Below are 22,370 nucleotides of genomic sequence, written 5' to 3'. Positions count from 1 at the left end.
AGACAGACTTTTTTTTTCTCAACAATAAACATAAATAGGCAATAAATTCCCCCTTTTTGGTTAAATTGCACAGAATTCATTTCTGTGACTTATGTAACAATCAACTCTAGCTGACACAGTCATTATGGTATAGTAAGAAAAGAAATAAGATGCTCACAGATGAAGTTAGGAGTCAACTGGTATAGGCTTTCAGGCCATAAAGGACTTTTAAATTTCATTCTAATGGAAAGCCATTTAAAACGTTTAAAGACAGAACTGCATAATCAGAAGTATGCTTTCATAATAAAACAGCTTCATTCTCTGGAGTAACACTGGAGGTTCATTGTCTCACAGCTATGGAAAACTAGGACATGGACATAGAACAAAGAGTGAGGGTGAGAGCAGAAGTTTAATAGGCAAAAGAAAGAAAATAGCTCTCTGCTTCAGAGGTCCAGAGGACTCTGCATTTCACCACAGACTGCTGGTCCAGTGTCCAGAAGGAAGTCCAGCCTCCCTCCTTCAAGTTCCAGTATCACCAGGGCTCCTGAGCAATAATGGCAGTTTTAGCCACTGGAGCTGGGGGTCTGAGCCCTGGGACCCATCAGTCCTGTTGGACTTTTGATGAAACCAGTTTTAGACCTGGTGAACTCCGTCTCTGGGGGCAGTTAGATTTCCAGTGGCTGCTGCCACAGGCTGGACAGGGTCAAGGTGGCTTCTTCTTGCTGCCTGGGCAATTCTTCTTAAAATGCCCCTGACTTGCCACATTGGTATCAACTAGCAGATGCACCTTGGGGATCCTGGATTTTGCAAGCCTGTAAAGCAGCTACTACAGCCTTTGTCCTTCTCTGTGTTTTTCCTCTTTCTCCTGGGCCTCCTCCTGGTCCCTATTATAAAATACCAATACTTGAGGCCATCCTCAAGAGGTTTTCCAAGGTGGTATCTGGTCCTATACCTGCTTCTACAGTTTCTTTCTGATATCAGAAGCTTCCTGTGTAATAAATTTGTCCTCTAAAATTAGCTGCCCCTCGACTGATTCAGGAAATAAGGAGGTGAGTTTTATTAGTGCCTCTCTCAGCCTTGCCATAAAGGTTGTGGGATTCTCATCTGGGTTTTTGTCTATCATGGACATTTTAGAGTAACTAAGAGGTTTGGCACTAATTTTTTCATAGGCCCTCCAATATGCACATTAAAGAGTGTTTTCTTTTCCATTCATCTGTGGAGTTACTGGAGTTCTAATCAAGGTTGTCAAGAGGTACTTCCTCTCTTTCTATTGGGAATGGTGTTTCTTTCTTTCTTTCTTTCTTTTTTTTTTTTTTAAGACAGAGTCTCACTCTGTCTCCAGACTGGAGTGCAGTGGCACAATCTTGGCTCACTACAATCTCCTCCAACTCCCAGGCTCAAGTGATTCTCCTGCCTCAGCCTCCTGAGTAGCTGGGACTACAGGCACCCACTACCACACCTGGCTAACTTTTTGTATTTTTAGTAGAGACAGGGTTTCACCAGTTGGCCAGGATGGTCTCAATCTCTTGACCTCATCATCCACCCTCCTTGGCCTCCCAAAATGCTGGGATTACAGGTGTGAGCCACCATGCCTAGCCTTAGCGTTTCCCCCCTTTTTTTTTTTTTTTTTTTTTTTTTTGTCTTACCTATTTTCTCTTCTGCTTTTTGGCCTACTGTAGGAGACATAGTGCTCATCTTTGAATTTCTCTGGTGCCTGCAGAGCTGCCTGTTTTTCAGCAGCAGTTAGAGCTTGGCTTAGGAGCAGCATAACATCCCTCCATGAGAAGTCAAACACCTGAATTAAAATTTGGAAGGCTTCTATATACCTGTTAGGGTCATCAGAAAATTGGCCTAAGTCTCCCTTTATTTGCCTACAGTCCTGAAATGAGGAGGGAACTTGAACCCTAGTGATATCACCTTCATTGGCCATTTCCTATATGAGCAAGAGCAAAGCTGGAGGAGTGGGGAGTTTTGAAGATGGTGGAAGTGGAGGAGCCTATGATGTGGTTGGAGGGGGTCCTGAGTAAGGGGGACAGGAAGGGCTGGGACACTCGATAGCTTTCTCAGGTGGTTCTCCTAGTGGTTGCATTTCTAGTTTTGGAGAGTTATTCCCTTTGGGCCTGCCTGATATGACTGCTAAACCAGCTGGGTCAATTGTCCAATAATTGCAAAAATCTGGGTTGTCTCATGGAGCAAAGAAAACCTGTGAATAGAAAACCTGGAACCATTTGCTCTCTCATCTGCCGAAATGATATAATTTTTGGATAGTATTAAAATTGAGGCTTCCCTTCAAAGCCAAGTAGTTCAAGATGGTAAGAAGGCCACACCCTTGTGCAACAGAAAATGAGCCACTTTTTCTTCAAAGTCTTGGGGTCATACGAATCCCAGTGCTTCAGAATGAACTCCAGAGGAATGCAGGCTGAAGATAGTCTGGTACCCATCTAGAAAGATAAGTGAGAAAAAGGCATTCCATTTTAGTCTCCTTCCTTTCTTTTGGAATGACCCACGCTGAAGGGGACAACAATGGGGGCATCCCTTCAACTGTTTCCTTCCTTGGTTCCCTGAGCCCCAGCGTCCATGAAAGGTGAATGCCACCATCACCCTCAGCCATGGATCCGGAGGAGTTAAGCAATGGGATTAGTCACACTCACCAATAAAACTTTAGTCCTCTCTTGGTGATTTCCCTTTGACTTTCTAGACTTCTGTGATCTGCATGACTTCCCAATAGATGGCTCTCAGGACAGATTATGTAACAGTTTTATGTGGGCAAGGCCTCTTAATGGAAGGAGATTACTGGGTTGCATTCTATATTTTGTTATTATACACCAGATTAAAGTATTTATTCTTATGCATTGGTTCTGGTTAACATCCATGCTACATAAAATTCCCTTATTAGTTAAGTATCTTTCTAATTGGAGGTAGAATAGGTGCCTTAAAAACCACAGGAACTGAATGTCAGTGCAGTTTTTCTGCTGATGGGAAATTATTGACACAAAATTTGGTTTTGGGAGAGATCTTCCTTCTCATTATTGAGTTTTCCCAGTCACAGATGGGGCCCAATACTTGGTTTATAGTTGAGGGGTGCATAACGGGAGTAGAATTGGGAAAGTACAGTATTTCAGCAAAGGCCTGACCAGGTACCTCTTGGAGAAGATTCCTATTACACTAGGTGATGCTGTAGTAGGTCTTGAAATACCATGTGCTTTCCAGACAAAAGGCATAGAGAAAAAGATGTTCACTGGTTGGGGGAGGGAAGACCCTCTGTTCCTAGAAAAATCACAAAAGTGGCAATCTCTTAAGCTATATTCCCAGTTACTATGGCATTTGCTGATCTTGCCTAACAGGATTATTTCCCTTAACTGTAAAAATTATTGCAGCATTACATATAGAGAGTGAACAGGAGACATGGTGGTCATGGAGAGGAAAGAAAAAATATTTGATGCAAAAAATTGGAGATTCTGTTGCTGATGCCCAGCAGGCAGTAAGATGCAGGAAGAGTAACAGTCCAGAAGCCTTCAGGTAACCTTGGGATGTAGCCGTGGCCAGAAACTGTCAATTACCACTGGATCTCTTTCAGCCCCACATGACAGCTAGGCTCTTTGTGAAAGTCACCCAGTTCAAAACAGAGCCAACATTCCCAGCACCCTTGAAGGCACTGGGGGATTTGCTCAGTAGTCCCCAGCAAGTCTGTCACCTGAGTCTTGAGAGTGGTGACAATCATAATGGTCTCTTAACTGGCCATCAAATGCCCCAGTTTTAAGTCTGATTTTACAATTTAAAATTGAGGACAGAAGGCCTCAAAATACAAGAAGAGAGTTGGGTCCACTCCTATACTTAACTCTTCTGATGAATCTACCTTGGATTCTGGATGAGCCCCACAATGAAACGGCCACATCTGGAGTAACACCCAAGATTCCTTGTCTTATGGCCATGGAAAACTAGGATGCAGACACACAAAGAGGGAGGGTAAGAGTGGAAGTTTAATAGGCAAATAAAGAGAATAGCTCTCTGCTGCAGAGAGTTGTCATGGAAAAATGGGTTGCCTGTCCATGGCAAAATACAGAGGGTTTTAAAGATCAGCTGGTGAGAAGGCAGTGTCCGATTTACATAGAACATGAAAAACTGGTTAGATCAGGTGTGCTATTTGCATAGAAGGTGAATTTCTGGTTGCCCCATCCTAATCTTTTATTATGCAGGCAGGTTCTCTGCCTGAGCTGTGCCATGCTGCCCATTTCTTTGTTCCTGTAAACATGGTAATAAAAAGAGAGGATGGAGCCTCCATGCTGAACATGCATGCCCCCCAGGTAGCCCTTTTCTCTTGGCATAGCTGCCACAATTCCCACATGCAAGCTTCCAGCTTGCTTATCTATGTCTGCAGCTCAATTTCTCAGGCTGCTCTTTGTTAGAAAAGAAAATAATTTTCTGGGCTGCTTTCTGTTAGAAGGGAAGTTCTGTCAAGGACTCTTTAACCCTCATTATTTGCCTTCATAATTTCTTTCTGCCTCATGTATCCATAAGATCACTTTGGGCCAGGCATGGTGGTTCATGTCCGTAATCCCAGCACTTTGGGAGGCTGAGGCATGTGGATCACCTGAGATCAGGAGTTCAAGACCAACCTGGCCAACATGGTGAAATGCTGTATCTACTGAAAATACAAAAATTAGCTGGAAGTGGTGTTGGGCACCTGTAATCTCAGCTACTCAGGAGGCTGAGGCAGGAAAATCACTTGACCCCAGAGGTGGAAGTTGCAGTGAACTGAGATTGTGCTACTATACTCCAGTCTGGGCTACAAGAGTGAAACTCTGCTTCAAAAAATAATCACTTTGACTGCAGTGTGGACAGTGCCTTGAAAGACAACAGAGGAGCAGAGTCAGGGAGATCACTTCAGTAGCTATTGTCATATTGGATACAAAATAATAATCAAAAAGTAATCACTTTGACTGCAGCATGGACAATGCCTTTAAAGACAACAGAAGAGTAGAGTCAGGGAGATCACTTCAGTAGTTATTGTCATATTGGATACCAAATATTTTAAATACTGAAATCTGGTAAAAATTGTGGATTGAGAAAGGCAAATGCTCAAGGAATTTTTATACAATTTAAGATACAATAAAACTATGGGAAAACTAAAAATTGTCAGAATATTAAGACCATGGAATACTATGCAGACATAAAGAAGAATGAAATTATGTCCTTTGCAGAAACAGGAATGGAGCTGGAGATTGTATTACTTAGCAAACAAATGCAGAAACAGAAAGCCAAATACCACATCTTCTCAAATATAAGCGGGAGCTAAATGTTAACAGAGAGACACATAAAGGGGAACAAGAAGCACTTGGACTTATCAGAGGGTGGAGAGTGGGATGAGAGGGAGGATCAGGAAAAAAGAGGGTACTAGGCTTAATACATGAGGTGATACAATAATCTGTGCAACAAATCACCATGACACTAGTTTACCTATATAACAGACCTGCACATGTAGTCCTGAAAAAATAAAAGTTAAATAAAGGAAGAAAGAATAGGACAGCCAAACTAAGCACACTGTTACAAAATTTAAAAAAATTAAAATATTAGAATGTGTTTCCAACCAGAATGTCTCAATGAAAACAATTTTGATGAAATGTTGCCTAAGATGAAGACAAAATATTTACTGTCTTGGCAATGTGAAAGTCATTCCTGACTTGAGTGGAGTTGTAGTTGTAGAGGTCACTAAGAAGTTGTTTGAAAAATAAATCACTGAAAGAATTTCTGTTTCCACCAATAAGGCAAACTAGACAACCTAAAAACTATCCTAATTAAAATTACCTAAAATGAATACCTGAGTCCACAAGACAGTGAGGAAAATCTTTAGGAGTGAGAAATATAATGGAAACCTTAAAACGTAAAGCTCAAACAGGCTGCCTTGGAGAAGTTAGCCTGTCTCAATAATGCATGAACTTTGGTTTTAATGTTCAAAATAAAAAGACTTCATGCTTCTAATGAATGGAAGGTTGAAACTGATCAGACAGTGTTCATATGACTGAGACTTTCAAAGGGGTACACTTTTAGTGGAAGGGTAGAACATTTAATAACAACAACAAAAACACAAACGCACATGCACACAAATCACAAAACCCAAAACCACAGCATTGGGAGACAATAATAAAGTGTGTCCAATTTGTTCTATACTATGGAAAGGAGGGAAAAAGTATACTATTAAAATGTATAGCCAAACAGACTTGCATTCAAATAGATTGAGGGTTTGAATTTACACTATGTGCCTGGTTTGATAAATTCCAAACATTAAATTAACGTAAGGAGTCAATAAATCAACATAGGTGGTAGAGTAAACACAAAACCTCTCTTAAAGGGACATATCCTCAACCCAGGCTGAAACATAAATTTACAATCCAGAATAAGAAAACATGAAAGGAACCAATCCCTATGATGACAAATTAACAGATAAAAACATTTAGACAGCCCTACAAGGGTCTTAGAAAACAGAAATGCAAACAAAGAGTATGAGATAAGTATTTTCAATGATTAAGGACCTAAGAGGAGGAATTTTAAAATATGAGAAAGAAACAACACTCTATATAAAAGAGAGGAACCCAGAATATCTTCTTGTAGTAGGCAGAATTCTCAAGAAATCCCCAGTTCCCTATCCCCAGGTAATTCAATGAAACACGAATGTAGGTTCTGCTGTGAAGGGACTTTGCAGATTGAATTAAGGTTACTTGTCAGCTGACTTTAAAATAAGTAAATTATCCTGCATTATCTGATTATCTGGGCAGATCCAATGTAATCACATGAGCCTTCAAAAGCAGAAGGGGAAGATAGAAAGCCAGTGGAAGATGTGGCAAAAGAGAAAATAAGAGACATGCATCAGAAGGGGAAGTCAGATAAATTCTAAGTATGAGATGGATTAAACTCATCTTTGGTAGCTTGAAGATGTAGGGATACATGCAAAGTCCTTATAAAAGCCTCTAGGAACTAAAAGTATCCCCTGTCCTACAGCTGAGAGCTAGTAAGGAATGGTTACCTCAGTTCTGTAAATGCAAGAAAGGCAATGGATTCTGCTAACAGCATAAATGTACTTGGAAGACGTTACTTTCCAGAGTCTTCTGATAAGAACCCAGCTGACCAACACCTGATTTCAGACTTATGTAATGTTTTCTTGTAGAATGTTTTCAAGGAGTTTTAGAACTTTGCTCTGAAATTCTCATTTTACTTAGAAATTACTTATGCTTGCTCAGCAAACATTGTGTATACTTGAGAACTCTTGAGATAAAAGAAAGCCTATAAGTTGTTTCTAAATATGATAAACTTATCGTGCTTCCTAAGCTTAACAGTTATTACAACTGATACTCATTTTACAATGTTTTAAGCATTTCTTTATTTCATTATGCATAGGTTTCCTGCTGCCCAATTTTTGGAGCCTATAAATATATTTTCTTCAGGTCTCAAATAATGTTGTAGGCCCTTAAAACTCTAGTAGGTTCTGAGCCCGGTGCTTAAACCATGTGAAAGATAGAATATTCCTGTGGCTGCCTTAGTCACATATAGTGGTTGTATATACACCTGCAGTAAAATCAGCCTGCTATCCCCACATATTCACAATTTTAAGCTTATTGTATACAGTGCTTTTTGTGTTGTTGACTGATGATATTTTAGTGGCTAGCATAGGGGCTATAAAATGAATGCTTAATAAACCTACTTACTTAAAATAATCAAAAACCCACAACTTCAACTATATGTCATAGTCTTCTTCCTAAACTATCCATTGAATTATATTTGTAAAGCCTCTCAAAATTTTTGGATTCTCTTTAACAACAAAAAAATTGCTTTATCTTTATTGTGTTAAAAGATGGTACAAATAAACAAAATATAAAACCATACACAAGGTGATAATCTCTATAAGTGTTTGACTTCTACATATTTGTTTCATTAGAAGTTAGTTATGAATTTCTTTCTAAGCCTTTATAGAATCATACTCAGAATATTCTAGACGTTCCATATCCTTAATACAGTAATGGCTTTCTAGTACTCTGAAAATCGCTCTCAGGCCCAGGGAAATTTTCTGTGGTGGTATAGAGATTTTAACAAAGTGCACTCTAACAGCATCTTAACATATGTGATGAAACAAAAACTATGCACAAGTTTAGCTGTTATATGCAGGAAAGGGCAGGCAGACTGATGTTCATGAGCAATTAGCAACGTAAGCAGCAATATTTGTTCCAAAAGTTCACACGATCCTCCTCAACCCCAGCAGAAAATATTAATTAATTAAAAGCAACCCCTAGATATGCTCAAGTGGGATTAAGAAGATTTAAATGAATAATAACATGAATTATTTCACATGCAAACCTTCATGTGAGATACTCATTCTTGGGAACAATAATTGGATCTGAAATCCAAAGGCCTAGCTTTAACTCCTCTGTGGAATCCTGCTAAACCTGGACCTTTCCACCTTAAGATAATAATGCTATGACATTGATTTTGTGCGCATGGGTAGTTTTGCTCACTTCTAAACCCAATAAAACCCACAGTCTTACCCAGGGACAGACCCAGTGACCCAGAAAAATCAGATTTCATGCGGCCACTGAAAGAGTGCAACTTAAATCTGAGAATAACCAAAATGCTTAAAACTCAGCATGTTGTGCTTCCATCGAAAAGCAAGATGGGGGAAAAAATGTATAAATAGAAAGAAAAACAGGGAAAGGGACAAGGAGAATTTGTGTTCTGTAAGTATCGGGATGAAGCTCCCTACCTCTTTCATTGCTGTTCCACAGCACTGCTTTTGCCAGGACTGGAGACTTGGTTTCCAGCTCTTGAACCTCCTCCAGCAATGCCTTTTTGCAGATGTGCTTGGCCTTGTATTATGAGGAAAAAACAAAAAGAACATGACATAAGAACTTGACACAGCTGAAAAGAGAGGTTACTCCCATCTCAGGCCATACCGAAATGCCCTTTGATAGAGGTCGAGGCTTCAGAAGTGGTGTAGCATGTACAGTCTCCATGCATGACTTGTAATCCATCTCCAGAGCCTGGAGGCATCCCAAGTGCTGCAGACCAGACCCAGACAATAAACATCAAGAGTCACCACCACCCCAAAAAGAACTAGAAGTCTGTAGATCTACTGAAGTCTGTAGATATACTGAGGAACCCAGTCATTCAAAGACAGGTTGGGGTTCACAAAGACCCAGCGTCTTCCTCTAAAGCTTTTCTTTGCAGAATCTGAAAACCCAGAAGATGCTTTAAATCCTCACCCTAGGGAAGAGACACTGGTTCCCTGGTCCCTGGTCTGATGGCAGTGAGAGAGTCTAGGAGTTAGCCAGTTTTCTCCCTCCCTTTTTCGTGTGAAAAGAGCCATTGCCACAGCAGCCATGGACTTAGGATGCTAGAGTGCATGGTCTGGATGCAAAGCCTTTGACCTGAAATGTGGTGTCAACACAAATACAGAACACAGATTTTTCATCTTCCTCTGGTGATGACTCATCATTCGGGATCACACATATAGGCTCTGATGGCATACTACAACTTATGAAATAACCCTCAGCCTGGGAAGTTCACTGTTCTGGAACCGTAGGAAGTGTTCCTGTACCTTTTCTTTTCTGATTAAACTGATCAATACCTTACAATATTCAAATAATTGGCTAATCTCATGGTTTTTCCAAAATTGAGAATGAACAAAGCTAAAATTGATCTACTATTGAAAACAATCTAGGAGAAGAAGAGACATTTAACAAGATATAGATTATATAGGAGGAAAAAACTATAAAGAGAATAGGTTCATGATTTAGTAACACCTCAAGGTAAAAGCCTTTGCATTGGTTTAATTTCAACATAAACACATGTGAGAATCCTGCTGGGTAACAGAACTCAAAGATAGAATGAGAACAAAAACTGAGCACCTTTGCCTCAAAATAAAAAGTGTCAGGAGGACGGGGCGCCAGTGGCTTATGCCTGTAATCCCAGCACTTTGGGGAGGCCAAGGTGGGCAGATTGCGAGGTCAAGAGATCAAGACCATCCTGGCCAACACTGTGAAATCCCATCTCTACTAAAAATATAAAACTTAGCTGGGTGTGGTGGTGCACGCCTATAGTCCCAGCTACTTGGGAGGCCGAGGCATGAGAATCACTTGAACCTGGGAGGCGGAGGTTGTAGTCAGCCGAGATTGTGCCACTGCACTCCAGCATGGGTGACAGTGGGAGACTCTATCTCAAAAAAAAAAAAAAAGTGTCAGGAGAACATTCTGAAGACATGGGCCACTTCTGCAGAATCTCATCCTACCCCTACCCACCCTCCACTTTCAATAAAAGAAAGCATGTTAAGATAATATGAGTCATCTCCCGACATTGTGAGTTAATCCATCATGGAGTATTAGCACTGAGACACTGTATATGTGCCTGGAATCCTTTCCCCCAAAGTAAACAAGAGAAAGCCACACAGGCTTTAACACATAATACCTTAATTCCATCAAATAGTATTCTGTGACTCAGGATAGATTAAATACTGCAGGTCAAAGCAGAGCCTGTGGAATTTTAATTTAAACAATAAATGAGAAAATGTCTTTTGTTGGAAAAGAGACAGCCAAAAAGGATGTTAAAATATACCCTGTTTATATGAAATATTTGGGAACTCAAACACTGCCTTTTATCTTACGGACTTCTGGAGCTAAACTGACAAGGCTACTGAGTGTGTTCCCCACCTGCTATGAGCCACCAGCTTGCACAGGTACCAGGAGAACATTCTGGCTACTCCTTAATAACTAGCATTTGTCTTTCTTCCAGGATACCTCTTCCTACCATCATCCTTCCTCTCCTTACCTCCGTACCCTTTCCCCTGTACCCTTTCCCCTGCACAGGGGAAGAAAAGCACCCATTGTTGTCTCCTAATCTGGGAAAAAAGGAGGTTTCTGAGGAAGCTGAAATAGGAAGTCTGGGCCCTGAAAATCTACAGCGTGGCTACAGACCAAGAAAAAAAGAGAACCCGACCCACCATAGAAGCTGCCACTTTCCACTTAATTCAATACAAGGCCTCAGAGGGCAATGGTCTGAGCATCTCTATGCTCCCAGGCATTGTGCATGGTCTCAGTGGATGAAACTGCATTCATATCTTAGAGTTACTCAGCAATTTATTAATATTTCCACTAGGCTAGCCCCTGTGAGCTAGCCTGGAGACTTTGCTGCTATTAGGGATCACTGCATTGCAATGCTGGGGATGATTCACCTTCTTTCTGCATGTAGCACTTGAGTAGAAGAGGTGCTGATGATTTAAAACAGTGTTCTCAAGCATTTTTTATCTCATGAGACCTGAATTAGGGAAAAAAAAATGATTCTAAAATCTTTCTTGTTTAAAGTCTACATGAGAGTGGCCTAAAATTAATATTAATATTTATAGGTTATAAAGTGAGTTGTTAAGGATTAGCCACTGCCATGTCACTTAAGTCTCACCAGGAGTCAGGATTTTGTGTGTTCTGCATCACAACTTTGTAAGCCCCATTATCTGTAACTGGCTTATCCCCCAGTGGTCCAGGGCTTGCTTCCTCTAACCCCCACGTCAAGAGGACAGATGATCACAGAATGGACAAAGTGGGCTTGTTGGCTACTGACACATGAGTATGAGACTTGTGACTTTACAGATATACCTAAGAGGGTCTCCAGGTTGTTAGGGACTTTTAAAAGAAATAGATTGATTTGGGATTTTTACCTTCCATCTTTTTGTTTCGGAAACTTTTTTCCTGGACTCTTTTTGCATGCAAATATAGCCAGTCAAAGTGTTTAATTCTAAATGTGGATGAAAATGTGAATGTACTTCAAAATAAATTAGTTTAGTTAGAAAGTTAAAAAAAATCAAGGCCTATTTATATATAGAAATAGCTCATTACCTCTTATTTCCATTTAACTGCCTATCTGGGATTATAAGAAGAAAATAAAGGCCAGGTGCAGTGGCTCACGCCTGTAATCCCTGCCCCCTCCCCCCACCCCCAAGAACTCTGGGAGGCAGGAGTTCGAGACCAGCCTGGCCAATGTGGTGAAACCCCTTCTCTACTAAAGAATACAAAAATTAGCCAGATGTGGTGTCACATGCCCATAATCCCAGCTGCTCAAAAGGCTGAGGCAGGAGAATCACTGGAACCTGGGAGGCGGAGGTTGCAATGAACTGAGATTGTGCCACTATATTCAAGCCTGGGTGACAGAGTGAGACTCCATCAAAAAAATAAAATAAAATAAAATAAAAAAAGGAAGGAAGGAAAAGAAAGTCATTCTAGAATTGGGGACTGTATTGTTTGAAGCATGGTAAAATACAGGAGATACAGTTGGATAAATGAAAATAGGGTTCTCTGTATTCAGTGGTCTGGAGTTTATATTATTTTTATAAAGGAATACTAACAAATTTCTCCTAAATGAGAACTGGTACATGGTAGCTTACCTAAGAATGCTGTCATAGGCAAACATTTTCTGTGAACATAAAGTAAGGGATTTTAAAACAGTCCTGAGTAATTTAAACTTCATACTTCTAAGACAAACATTCATTAGCTAGGTATCACATATAATCAATCAATTATTTTCATAAAAGATAGGTTAGTTTGGTTCCTCATGAAAATTCTGGTTAAAAGAATAATAGTGTAGGCATTTTATGGAGTTCCAAATCTGGACTTAATTAGTGTAATAATAATGGATCTGCATCCAGAAAGTTGACTTAATGAAAAAAGTGACTGAATTACCTCATTCTGGTTCTCTTTCTTTCAGGATTCCAGGTCCTGAAATGCAAGTGAGAAACTGGGCAAAAAAAAATAGAGAAGGTGCAGAAAGATGGAGCAGCTCAGTTTCTTAAGTGCTCACAAAAATATATATGAAAAGGTAGGCCTGCCTTGCACTGGAATTTAAAGCTCTTTCAAAAGAGTGATGGCCATGAAAATTTAAAACAAAACAAAATATCCGTAAGATTGACCAAAGGTGGCTGGGTGTGGTGGCTCACACCTGTAATCCCAGCAGTTTGGGAGGCTGAGGTGGGCAGATCACAAGGTCAGGAATTTGAGACCAATCTAGTCAACATAGTGAAACCCATCTCTACTAAAAATACAAAAAATTAGCAAGGTATGGTGATGTGTGCCTGGAATCCCAGCTACTCCAGAGATTGAGGCAGGAGAATTGCATGAACCCAAGAGGTGGAAGTGGCAGTGAACTGAGTTCGTGCCATTGTACTCCAGCCTTGATGACAGTGAGAGACTCTATCTCAAAAAAATAAAAAAAAAAAAAAAAAAGGAAAGAAAGACTGGCAGAAGGCAAGATGAAAGAATAGCAGCATCACCTTGGAAGCTCCCTAATATCACCGTGTGTTGCCATCACAAAATAAGACCTTCAGCTGCTCCTCAAATGAAAGCCTGCTCCTCAAAATGAAGCTGCTCCCCAGTTCCCTCTCACTACTGTAAACCTATTCTGGGAACTTTAAGGTGCATATCATAGCATACTGCACCTCAGCAGATATTTGGCAACTTATATCCAATGATGGGTGGTTGGGGACAGTCAGGATTAATATTTTTCTTCAGTGTATGGGAAGAAAAAATCAACATGTTTTCTAAAGCTGCAATTCAGAAAGATAAATCACAGTGAAGCACCGTAGCCTTCTCAGAGGAAAACAATTTACAACATGCCTTTTCTCCTTGGGAGAAGCATTTTAATTTACTTGCCTCAACAAATATTTTTGGCTTGGAGTATAATATGAGACATAATATGGGCCTCATGATCAAAGAAAAAATGCCCAAATAAACTCACCAAATTCTTGTTTTTGAGCAGAGGGGTGAGTGTAGTTTAAATATTAAATAGATATTACATATTGAGCATATATGTACTTTAGGCAAATATTGCAGGTGACAGTCAATATAAACTCTCTTCCCCTCTCCCCTCAATGAAACAAGACAAAAATGCCTTTCAGAATATGCCTCTGGACTTCAGTAGGTGTCTTTCTGACTGAGTCCAGAGATGAGATGCTGTGGACTCCTGGAAATAGCTGAGTTTGGGGGCTGTGATGCCAGGCGGTGGGCAGAAGCTTGTTTCTGTGGGCAAGACTAATCCATGTTTATTTAAAACTAATTTATCTCTGCAAAACTGAACAAATTCAGGAAGGGAATATGTTGTGTCACAATTGGGCATATCAGCTGAAAGAGAAAATAACAGAACTAATATTTCATACAGTATATCCATTAGATTAAGAAAATAGTTTTTCTGTCTATAACTTTTTTATTTCCAAAGGATTCTGACTCTGCTATTTTCAGAACATGGTTTTACCAAAGAGAATGGAAGTAGTGGTCAATCAAAACATTTAAGAAATTAAAATGATTTAATTTTTATGAGCAGTTAAAAAACTTAGTGAATGGGTGAAAAAAAACAAGAAAATGTGGCTGTAATATTCTTTCTCCCCTCTCTCTTTGCATTAGATATCATTGGCTGTCAAAATAATGCCAAAATGAAGACTTTCACAAAAGACATCCTTGACTGTCAGACAAGAAAAATTCTTAATGAGTGTAGGAAAAAATGGTGAGATAAAAATGAAATCTGATGTCTTTTCCTGGAATGATTGAATTAAAGTCTCAATTATCAACCTTGGGAACCCAAAATAATTGTGTTTGCCCAAAGTAAGGCTAAGCTCAGAGTCTCAAATTTTTTTTTGTTTGTTTGAGATGGAGTCTTGCTCAGCCGCCCAGGCTGGAGTGCAGTGGTATGATCTCAGCTCACTACAACCACCATCTCCTGGGTTCAAGCAATTCTCCCTTCTCAGCCTCCAGAGTAGCTGGGATTACAGGGACCAGACATTACACCTGGCTAAATTTTGTATTTTACTAGAGACAGGGTTTCACCATGTTGGCCTGGCTGGTCTTGAACTCCTGACCTCAGGTGATCCACCCACCTGAGCCTCCCAAAGTGCTAGGATTACAGATGCCACCGTGCCCAGCCCAGAGTCTCAATTTTCAAGGAAGTTGCCACCTATTTGCAGGAGAAATTGGGACCACCCAAAACAACAATCATTATTATGTTTTTCAAGCAGCCCCTCCTTTTGCTCATGGATAAAATTAAAATTTACATGATCTTGGAAATTAGCCACTGCATTTACTTTGTACATGAAATATCTTGGAAATAACATGTTTTAGAACATAAAAGCAAAAATTGAGTAGTATTTTCTATTTTACCTACATAAATAATGCCATCTTTGTGACTGATTTGCTCATAGATATGTGAGCTACCTCTCTAGAAGAATTTATTGTAAGTATTTCTATTTTGGGATATTTGGAAAAATGAAGAATACTTCACTCTTCTAATTTGAAATGCCTTAACCTATACACAGTTTTTCTCAAGCATGGGATGTGAAGCCAGGCCATATTTGTGACCTGTTATTAAGAATAAGGCTGCTATGAACAAGCTTCTACAAGTCTTTTTTTGTGGACATGTTTCCAATTTTTTTAAATGTAAACAACTGGAAGTGGGATTGCCCTGTTATTTGGAAAGACTATGATTAGCTTTATAAGAAACAGCCAAAGAGTTCTCCCAAGTGGCTGAGGACAAAGTAAATGCACATGCATTCCAGTTGCTTCAGGTCCTGGCCAGCATTTGGTATGGCATCTTTCTGATGTGAGCCACTCTAGCGGCTCACGGGGAAATGGGTTTTTGCATGAGATGGAACTACTCTGATGAACTTTCCCACCACCTATGAGCTATTTAAGACTAAACCTACATGACAGGGGTTGCTCTCTAATGACTCGCAGGACAGCCCAAGGTTACAAGCTTCAAAAAGAAGGCTGATCTGGAGGCAGTGAATTATCTCAACTGATTGTTCACAGTCAATTACAGATTCAACTCCTCCTTCTATTCTTTCCCTACTTCTCAATACTGCACCTGAGTAGTCTTTAAACACAATGTTTTTACTTAAAAAAAGAAGTTCCAGAAAGGAAATTTTGGAGCAAAAAAAGGTCTCCCTCTCCCTCCAGAACACAAATAATGAGGTGTGTTTTGTTTGAGTTGGTGGCAACATTTAAACTCTTATTTTTCCCCCAGGAGGTAAGGAGAAGACATTTTCCAATTTTCCCAAACAGGGTATTTGGAAGTAAAGTTCTGTGAGAGAAAGGCAAGACCCTTAAACCTGTCAAATGATTAACTAATTTTTCTTCTACAGATAGTGATTATTTGAATTTTCTATCTTTCTCTTTAGCATCCAAATTTAGAGACCAAATGGTTGGTCTAACCAAATAGTTATTTGGGGTCAACCAGAATGACCCCTTGCATTTCACTCTTCAGTAACTTCCTGAAGCTCTTATCTGGATGTAAAAACAGGGCATTTTCTACACCATTCTCCACAGGGTGTGATGTAAGAAATTGAGGCAGGGAAACAGCATATTGCTGCTGAAACATGTGACTCTATTTCAAGGTGAGAATAAAACAGGTTAAAACTGGTACTGTGTGGTTTAAAGATAAGCAGCTTGTACTGTCTTTTATTTTTAGAAACAGCATAATTAAATACTGAAGACAATGTGAAGTCTCTATCTTCTCTGTTTTGGGGACAATTGTCTGGCAGGAGCCAGAGGAAGGGTTGCAAAGGCACCCAGATGCCACCCAGAGTTCCCAACGTGACTCTCCTCTGGCAGAGGTTAAGACCACAGCTTCCAGAAACTATGCTTGGGGCCTGTGTGTCTGTGGCATATTGTTTATATTGTGTGTTTATAGGCAATTTTTACAATCACTATTTCTGGATTGCAATCCTCCAGATTTCTAGATTGCAACCCTCCTGAGACACTGTGCTGACACAGAAGTTATTCCTCTTCCCGAAAAGAAAAATTAGAGGTCTAACCACCACAAAACCCCTGATAATTCAGAATATTAGCATCAATGTCAGAGCACAGTATTTAGGACAGATACTGATAAAGATAGGACAGATGACTACCTTGCCTTGTCACCACCTGAGTGAGGAGCCCATAAAAGATGAATTCCCTCCCCATGGTTATGGCCTGTTGGCCTCTGCATTTGGAAGGTGCAAGGACCCAGGACTGGGTTGAGGCACAGATAGAGCTGTTTTCTTGGCCCTGCAGAGCAAAGCCCTGGAATGGATAAATACCATTTCATTTCATTCATTCGCTGTTGGCTGTAGTACCTGAACACATGCCCTGTGGCATCATCTGTGAGTTACCCACACTTCCCACGACAGATGCATAGGGAGGAGGTACTTTACTTACCCCTCCTGTGACAGAAAAGGATGAAGTCAAGGGTCTGGTGGAGGCACCACTAAGAAAGGGCATCTGAAAGGACCAGAGTGACCAGCAAGTATTTTTTTGCAAGGCTGAGGAGCTGAGAGCTTCCATAAAAGGCTGGACCACACAGTGGTGAAAAGCATCATTTGGGTTACCATATGGGCTGCCATAAAACATACCAGAGACTTGGTGACTTAAACCACAGATAGTCATATTTTCACAGTCCTGGAGGCTGGAAGTCTGCAATTAGGGTGCCAGCATGGTCAGGTTCTGGTGAGGGCCCCTTTCCACCTCACTGTGTGCTCTTTCTTGTGCATGGAGAGAGAGAGCATGTGTGAGCCCTCTACTATCCTTTCTTAGAAGGGCACTAATCCCATAATAAGGGCTCCACCCTCCTGACCTCAGCTAACCCTAATTATCTGCCCAAGGTTCCAATCTCAATACCATCACATTGGTGGTTAGGGCTGTAATATTGGGATATGGGGAATGACACAAACATTCAATCCAAATCAAGCATGTTTACACTGTTGGGACTCCAATCCCACCTTTGCCATTGAGTCATTTCTTAACCACTGTGCCTCAGTTTTGTCCTCTGTAAAAAGGAAAATAAACCTTGTAGGGATACTGTGAGACTTAAATTAATTACTAAATGTAACAAACTATACAAGTTCTTGGTACATGGTAAGTGCCATACGTATTACCTATAACTAACTGACTTTTTACACTATGAACCATAACCACAATTCTTATTTAAACATCTTGGACGAGGCCAACGTGTGAAATGTGATGATTTCTGAATGAGTTTTGAGAAGAAACTGACTCTCAAAGAGTGCAACTTTCTCCTGCTGTCAGAAGGCCTACACACCACTCTTCTCAGAGAGGTAGAAGGGTTGAGCTGTGCTATGGAACTCTAAGATTACACTGGGAACAGATTGCTGATCGGTGACAGACAGCAAGTGTTAATAGTGATGTTGGTGCTAAGAGAAAGCTGACATCTCTTCATCATGCTCCAATACAACCATCATTCCCTTGTGCCCAATGCCCATTGACTGCCTTCTATTTTAATTAATTGATGCAGATAAACTTTCTCTTACAATGAGGTGGCAAGCCATGCTTCTTATCTCCACAGAACATCACTCAGGACACACTCAGATATTGCTCTTTGATCATGAAGGATGTTCACCAGCAATTTAGTGCCCAAATAGACAAGAGAAAAGGGGTGATGATCGCTCATGAAAAGTGTTGTTCACATAGCTGCATATCAAACTGCTGAACTGGGTGCCTGCCTGAGTCAGGGCCCCAGGAAGAAGCGGGTGATTCTCAGCCTAAGTTGTGCTTCAGAGCCTCAGCTCTTTCTGCAGGGCTGGGGAGGGAATGAGGCCACCTCTATTACACAGAGTGGAACTGTCCAGGCCATTTGCTTATCTTATCCTTATCACTGAGAAAAGAAATTTCAGAGCTGGCAGTCCTGAGAACATCTTGGCACTCAGGCTTTTCTGTAGCCTCCCAGATGGCAGGAATCATAAACTGGAGACATCCAGTCATTGTTGCTGCTGCTGATAAAGACTCCTCCCACCCCAATGGTGAGCCCTACAGGTGCTAAAGACAAGTGGTCACCCACAGGGCCTAACGGCAGTGACTCTGGGAGGGACAGGGTCCCCAGCCTCTACTTTTCTACATGGAATTAATGAAAATGTACAGAATAGAAGTCACAGAATGTGTATACACACGAACATATCCTGAATATGAGCTATTTTATCTCACTGAAAAGTTCCTATCTACCACTTATTGGGGCATTCAGAATACTTTTAAAAATGGTAGTATGACCTGAAGATTCATGGATCCTAAATTAGAGTACTACCTTTGGGTAGTTGCTTTAAGCCAAATGATCAAGAAGATCAAGATACATCTTCCTGGATCTTCAATCTCACCCAAAGATTTGGAGAACATATCATTTTATATTAAAACCAATAACATTTTCAGAATACATTTGAATAATTTATTTTACCTAAAAGCAGAGTCTTTAAATAAATATCATTGTTGAGATGCAATGCCATAGGATACATACTGGGGCGTCTTCTCTTTCTCATACCCTATTAGAGGCATTTCAGGGCAAGTTTGTGGAGCATGGAATTAACAGTCATCAGTGCACTGCTGGGTTTAAAAATGATTTACATCAATCAGCGGAGGACCTCCACTGGTGATGTCAGCAGGAGCTGAGGATGTTCAGGTAGACATGGAAGGCTTTGAATCACCAACCTTGAATAACATTATGACTGTGCTTATAGCCAGGCTTCCCTTGCTTGTGGTCATTGCTGTGGATCAAGGTTGTTTTGCCTTCCATGCAGTGGATTTGCTGAGGTGCTTTTCAAGCTGTATCTCAGAATTGAGATGTATGAGAATGGCTCACAGGAGGGAAGAGATGTCCTCTTGGGGACCTGGCCATTGGCTTTCTTGGCCTCACTGAATAGCAGTGCAAATAGACTGGGGGAGGAGAGTGGCAGGACTCACAGGGATGGTCTCAGCAGTGGAGCATGGTGGCAAAGAGGGAGGACTTAAGATTCAGATGGACCTTGCTTGGAACTGTGCTTCTGTGCCTTAGACTGCAACACTTAAAAGGTTAATTAACCCCTCTGTGCCTCGCTTTCCCCCTCTGTAAAACCAAGACAGCAGTAGAACCTGCCTCACAGGGCTGCCCTGCCTAGCATAGTTAACTGTGCTCCTACTTCCACACGTTCCATTTCACCAGAAACCCAAGAAGCCATGGAACGAAACCTTCAAAACTGAGCATTTGCTTCTTCCTTCCTCAAATTCTACTTCTCCACCCACAAATATCTGTACAGTGCCTTGCACTGATCTTAAAACAGTTCTGGCTGTAAAATCACTTAGCTGGAGCCAATAAGATAAGAGGCTAGAACACTGTACCAGGAATCTGACCCCTGCAGGCTGGCCATGATCCATCCCTCAGGCAGCCTTCCCAGGGCAGAAAAATCCAGGGAGCTGCTTAATGAGACATTTCCCCTAATGTTTTCTTCAACTCTGACAACTGCAACTGAAATTTAGCAGCAGCTTGTAGCCCCCCAAAATTCATTCTCTTTCTCCTTCTCTCCTTCCGTACCTCCCTCCCTCTTGCTGTTACTCTTTTTACTGCCTTTACGCACCAAACATCAGTGTTCTTTTTTTTTTTTTTTAATAGAATGATGTTCTTGGGGGAGAAAAGATTTAATAAATATATCATTGTAATCCCAATGAAAACCGTAATGAAAATGGAAAAAATGTCCACATTTAAAAGTTAAAATAATTCTATCTACTTTTAACATTGATTGATTTCTTTTTTTATTATTATTATACTTTAAGTTCTCGGGTACATGTGCATAACGTGCAGGTTTGTTACATATGTATACCTGTGCCATGTTGGCATGCTGCACCCGTCAACTCGTTAGCACCCATCAACTCGTCATTTACATCAGGTATAACTCCCAATGCAATCCCTTCCCCCTCCCCCCTCCCCGTGATAGGCCCCAGTGTGTGATGTTCCCGTTCCTGAGTCCAAGTGATCTCACTGTTCAGTTCCCACCTATGAGTGAGAACATGCGGTGTTTGGTTTTCTGTTCTTGCAATAGTTTGCTGAGAATGATGGTTTCCAGCTGCATCCATGTCTCTACAAAGGACATGAACTCATCCTTTTTAATGGCTGCATAGTATTCCATGGTGTATATGTGCCACATTTTCTTAATCCAGTCTGTCACTGATGGACATTTGGGTTGATTCCAAGTCTTTGCTATTGTGAATAGTGCCACAATAAACATACATGTGCATGTGTCTTTATAGCAGCATGATTTATAATCCTTTGGGTATATACCCAGTAATGGGATGGCTGGGTCATATGGTACTTCTAGTTCTAGATCCTTGAGGAATCGCCATACTGTTTTCCATAATGGTTGAACTAGTTTACAACCCCACCAACAGTGTAAAAGTGTTCCTATTTCTCCACATCCTCTCCAGCACCTGTTGTTTCCTGACTTTTTAATGATTGCCATTCTAACTGGTGTGAGATGGTATCCCATTGTGGTTTTGATTTGCATTTCTCTGATGGCCAGTGATGATGAGCATTTTTTCATGTGTCTGTTGGCTGTATGAATGTCTTCTTTTGAGAAATGTCTATTCATATCCTTTGCCCACTTTTCAATGGGGTTGTTTGTTTTTTTCTTGTAAATTTGTTTGAGTTCTTTGTAGGTTGTGGATATTAGCCCTTTGTCAGATGAGTAGATTGCAAAGATTTTCTCCCATTCTGTAGGTTACCTGTTCACTCTGATGGTAGTTTCTTTTGCTGTGCAGAAGCTCTTTAGTTTAATTAGGTCCCATTTGTCAATTTTGGCTTTTGTTGTCCTTGCTTTTGGTGTTTTAGACATGAAGTCCTTGCCCATGCCTATGTCCTGAATGGTATTACCTAGGTTTTCTTCTAGGGTTTTTATGGTATTAGGTCTAACATTTAAGTCTCTAATCCATCTTGAATTAATTTTCGTATAAGGAGTAAGGAAAGGATCTAGTTTCAGCTTTCTACTTGTGGCTAGCCAATTTTCCCAGCACCATTTATTAAATAGGGAATCCTTTCCCCATTTCTTGTTTTTCTGAGGTTTGTCAAAGATCAGATGGCTGTAGATGTGTGGTATTATTTCTGAGGACTCTGTTCTGTTCCATTGGTCTATATCTCTGTTTTGGTACCAGTACCATGCTGTTTTGGTTATTGTAGCCTTGTAGTATAGTTTGAAGTCAGGTAGCGTGATGCCTCCAGCTTTGTTCTTTTGACTTAGGATTGTCTTGGCAATGCAGGCTCTTTTTTGGTTCCATATGAACTTTAAAGCAGTTTTTTCCAATTGTCTGAAGAAACTCATTGGTAGCTTGATGGGGATGGCATTGAATCTATAAATTACCTTGGGCAGTATGGCCATTTTCACGATATTGATTCTTCCTATCCATGAGCATGGTATATTCTTCCATTTGTTTGTGTCCTCTTTTATTTCACTGAGCAGTGGTTTGTAGTTCTCCTTGAAGAGGTCCTTTACATTCCCTAGTAAGTTGGATTCCTAGGTATTTCATTCTCTTTGAAGCAATTGTGAATGGAAGTTCATTCATGATTTGGTTCTCTGTTTGTCTGTTACTGGTGTA

The 22,370-nt window shown here is 40.5% G+C and overlaps 1 protein-coding gene across 3 annotated transcripts in view; it reads left to right on the top strand.

Annotated features, from left to right (window-relative positions):
* LOC126963121 (uncharacterized) overlaps positions 1 to 22,370 on the top strand; it is a 101,757-nt gene that overhangs the window by 65,718 nt on the left and 13,669 nt on the right. For 2 of the 3 annotated variants that reach the window (XR_007728942.1, XR_007728940.1), the window contains 3 exons: positions 12,715 to 12,825; positions 14,403 to 14,502; positions 16,459 to 16,603. Coding sequence is in view for 1 of the 3 variants with exons in the window: in XM_050805116.1 (XP_050661073.1) it covers positions 12,715 to 12,799 (85 nt within the window). In the remaining 2 variants the exon portion in view is untranslated. Of the gene's footprint in view, positions 1 to 12,714; positions 14,027 to 14,402; positions 14,503 to 16,458; positions 16,604 to 22,370 lie in introns of those variants that run through there. The other variant, XM_050805116.1, reaches the window with a different exon arrangement.

The sequence above is a fragment of the Macaca thibetana genome, chromosome 9, assembly GCF_024542745.1.
Source record: "Macaca thibetana thibetana isolate TM-01 chromosome 9, ASM2454274v1, whole genome shotgun sequence".
NCBI lineage: Eukaryota > Metazoa > Chordata > Mammalia > Primates > Cercopithecidae > Macaca > Macaca thibetana.
This window is presented reverse-complemented; position numbering and strand designations above follow the sequence as displayed.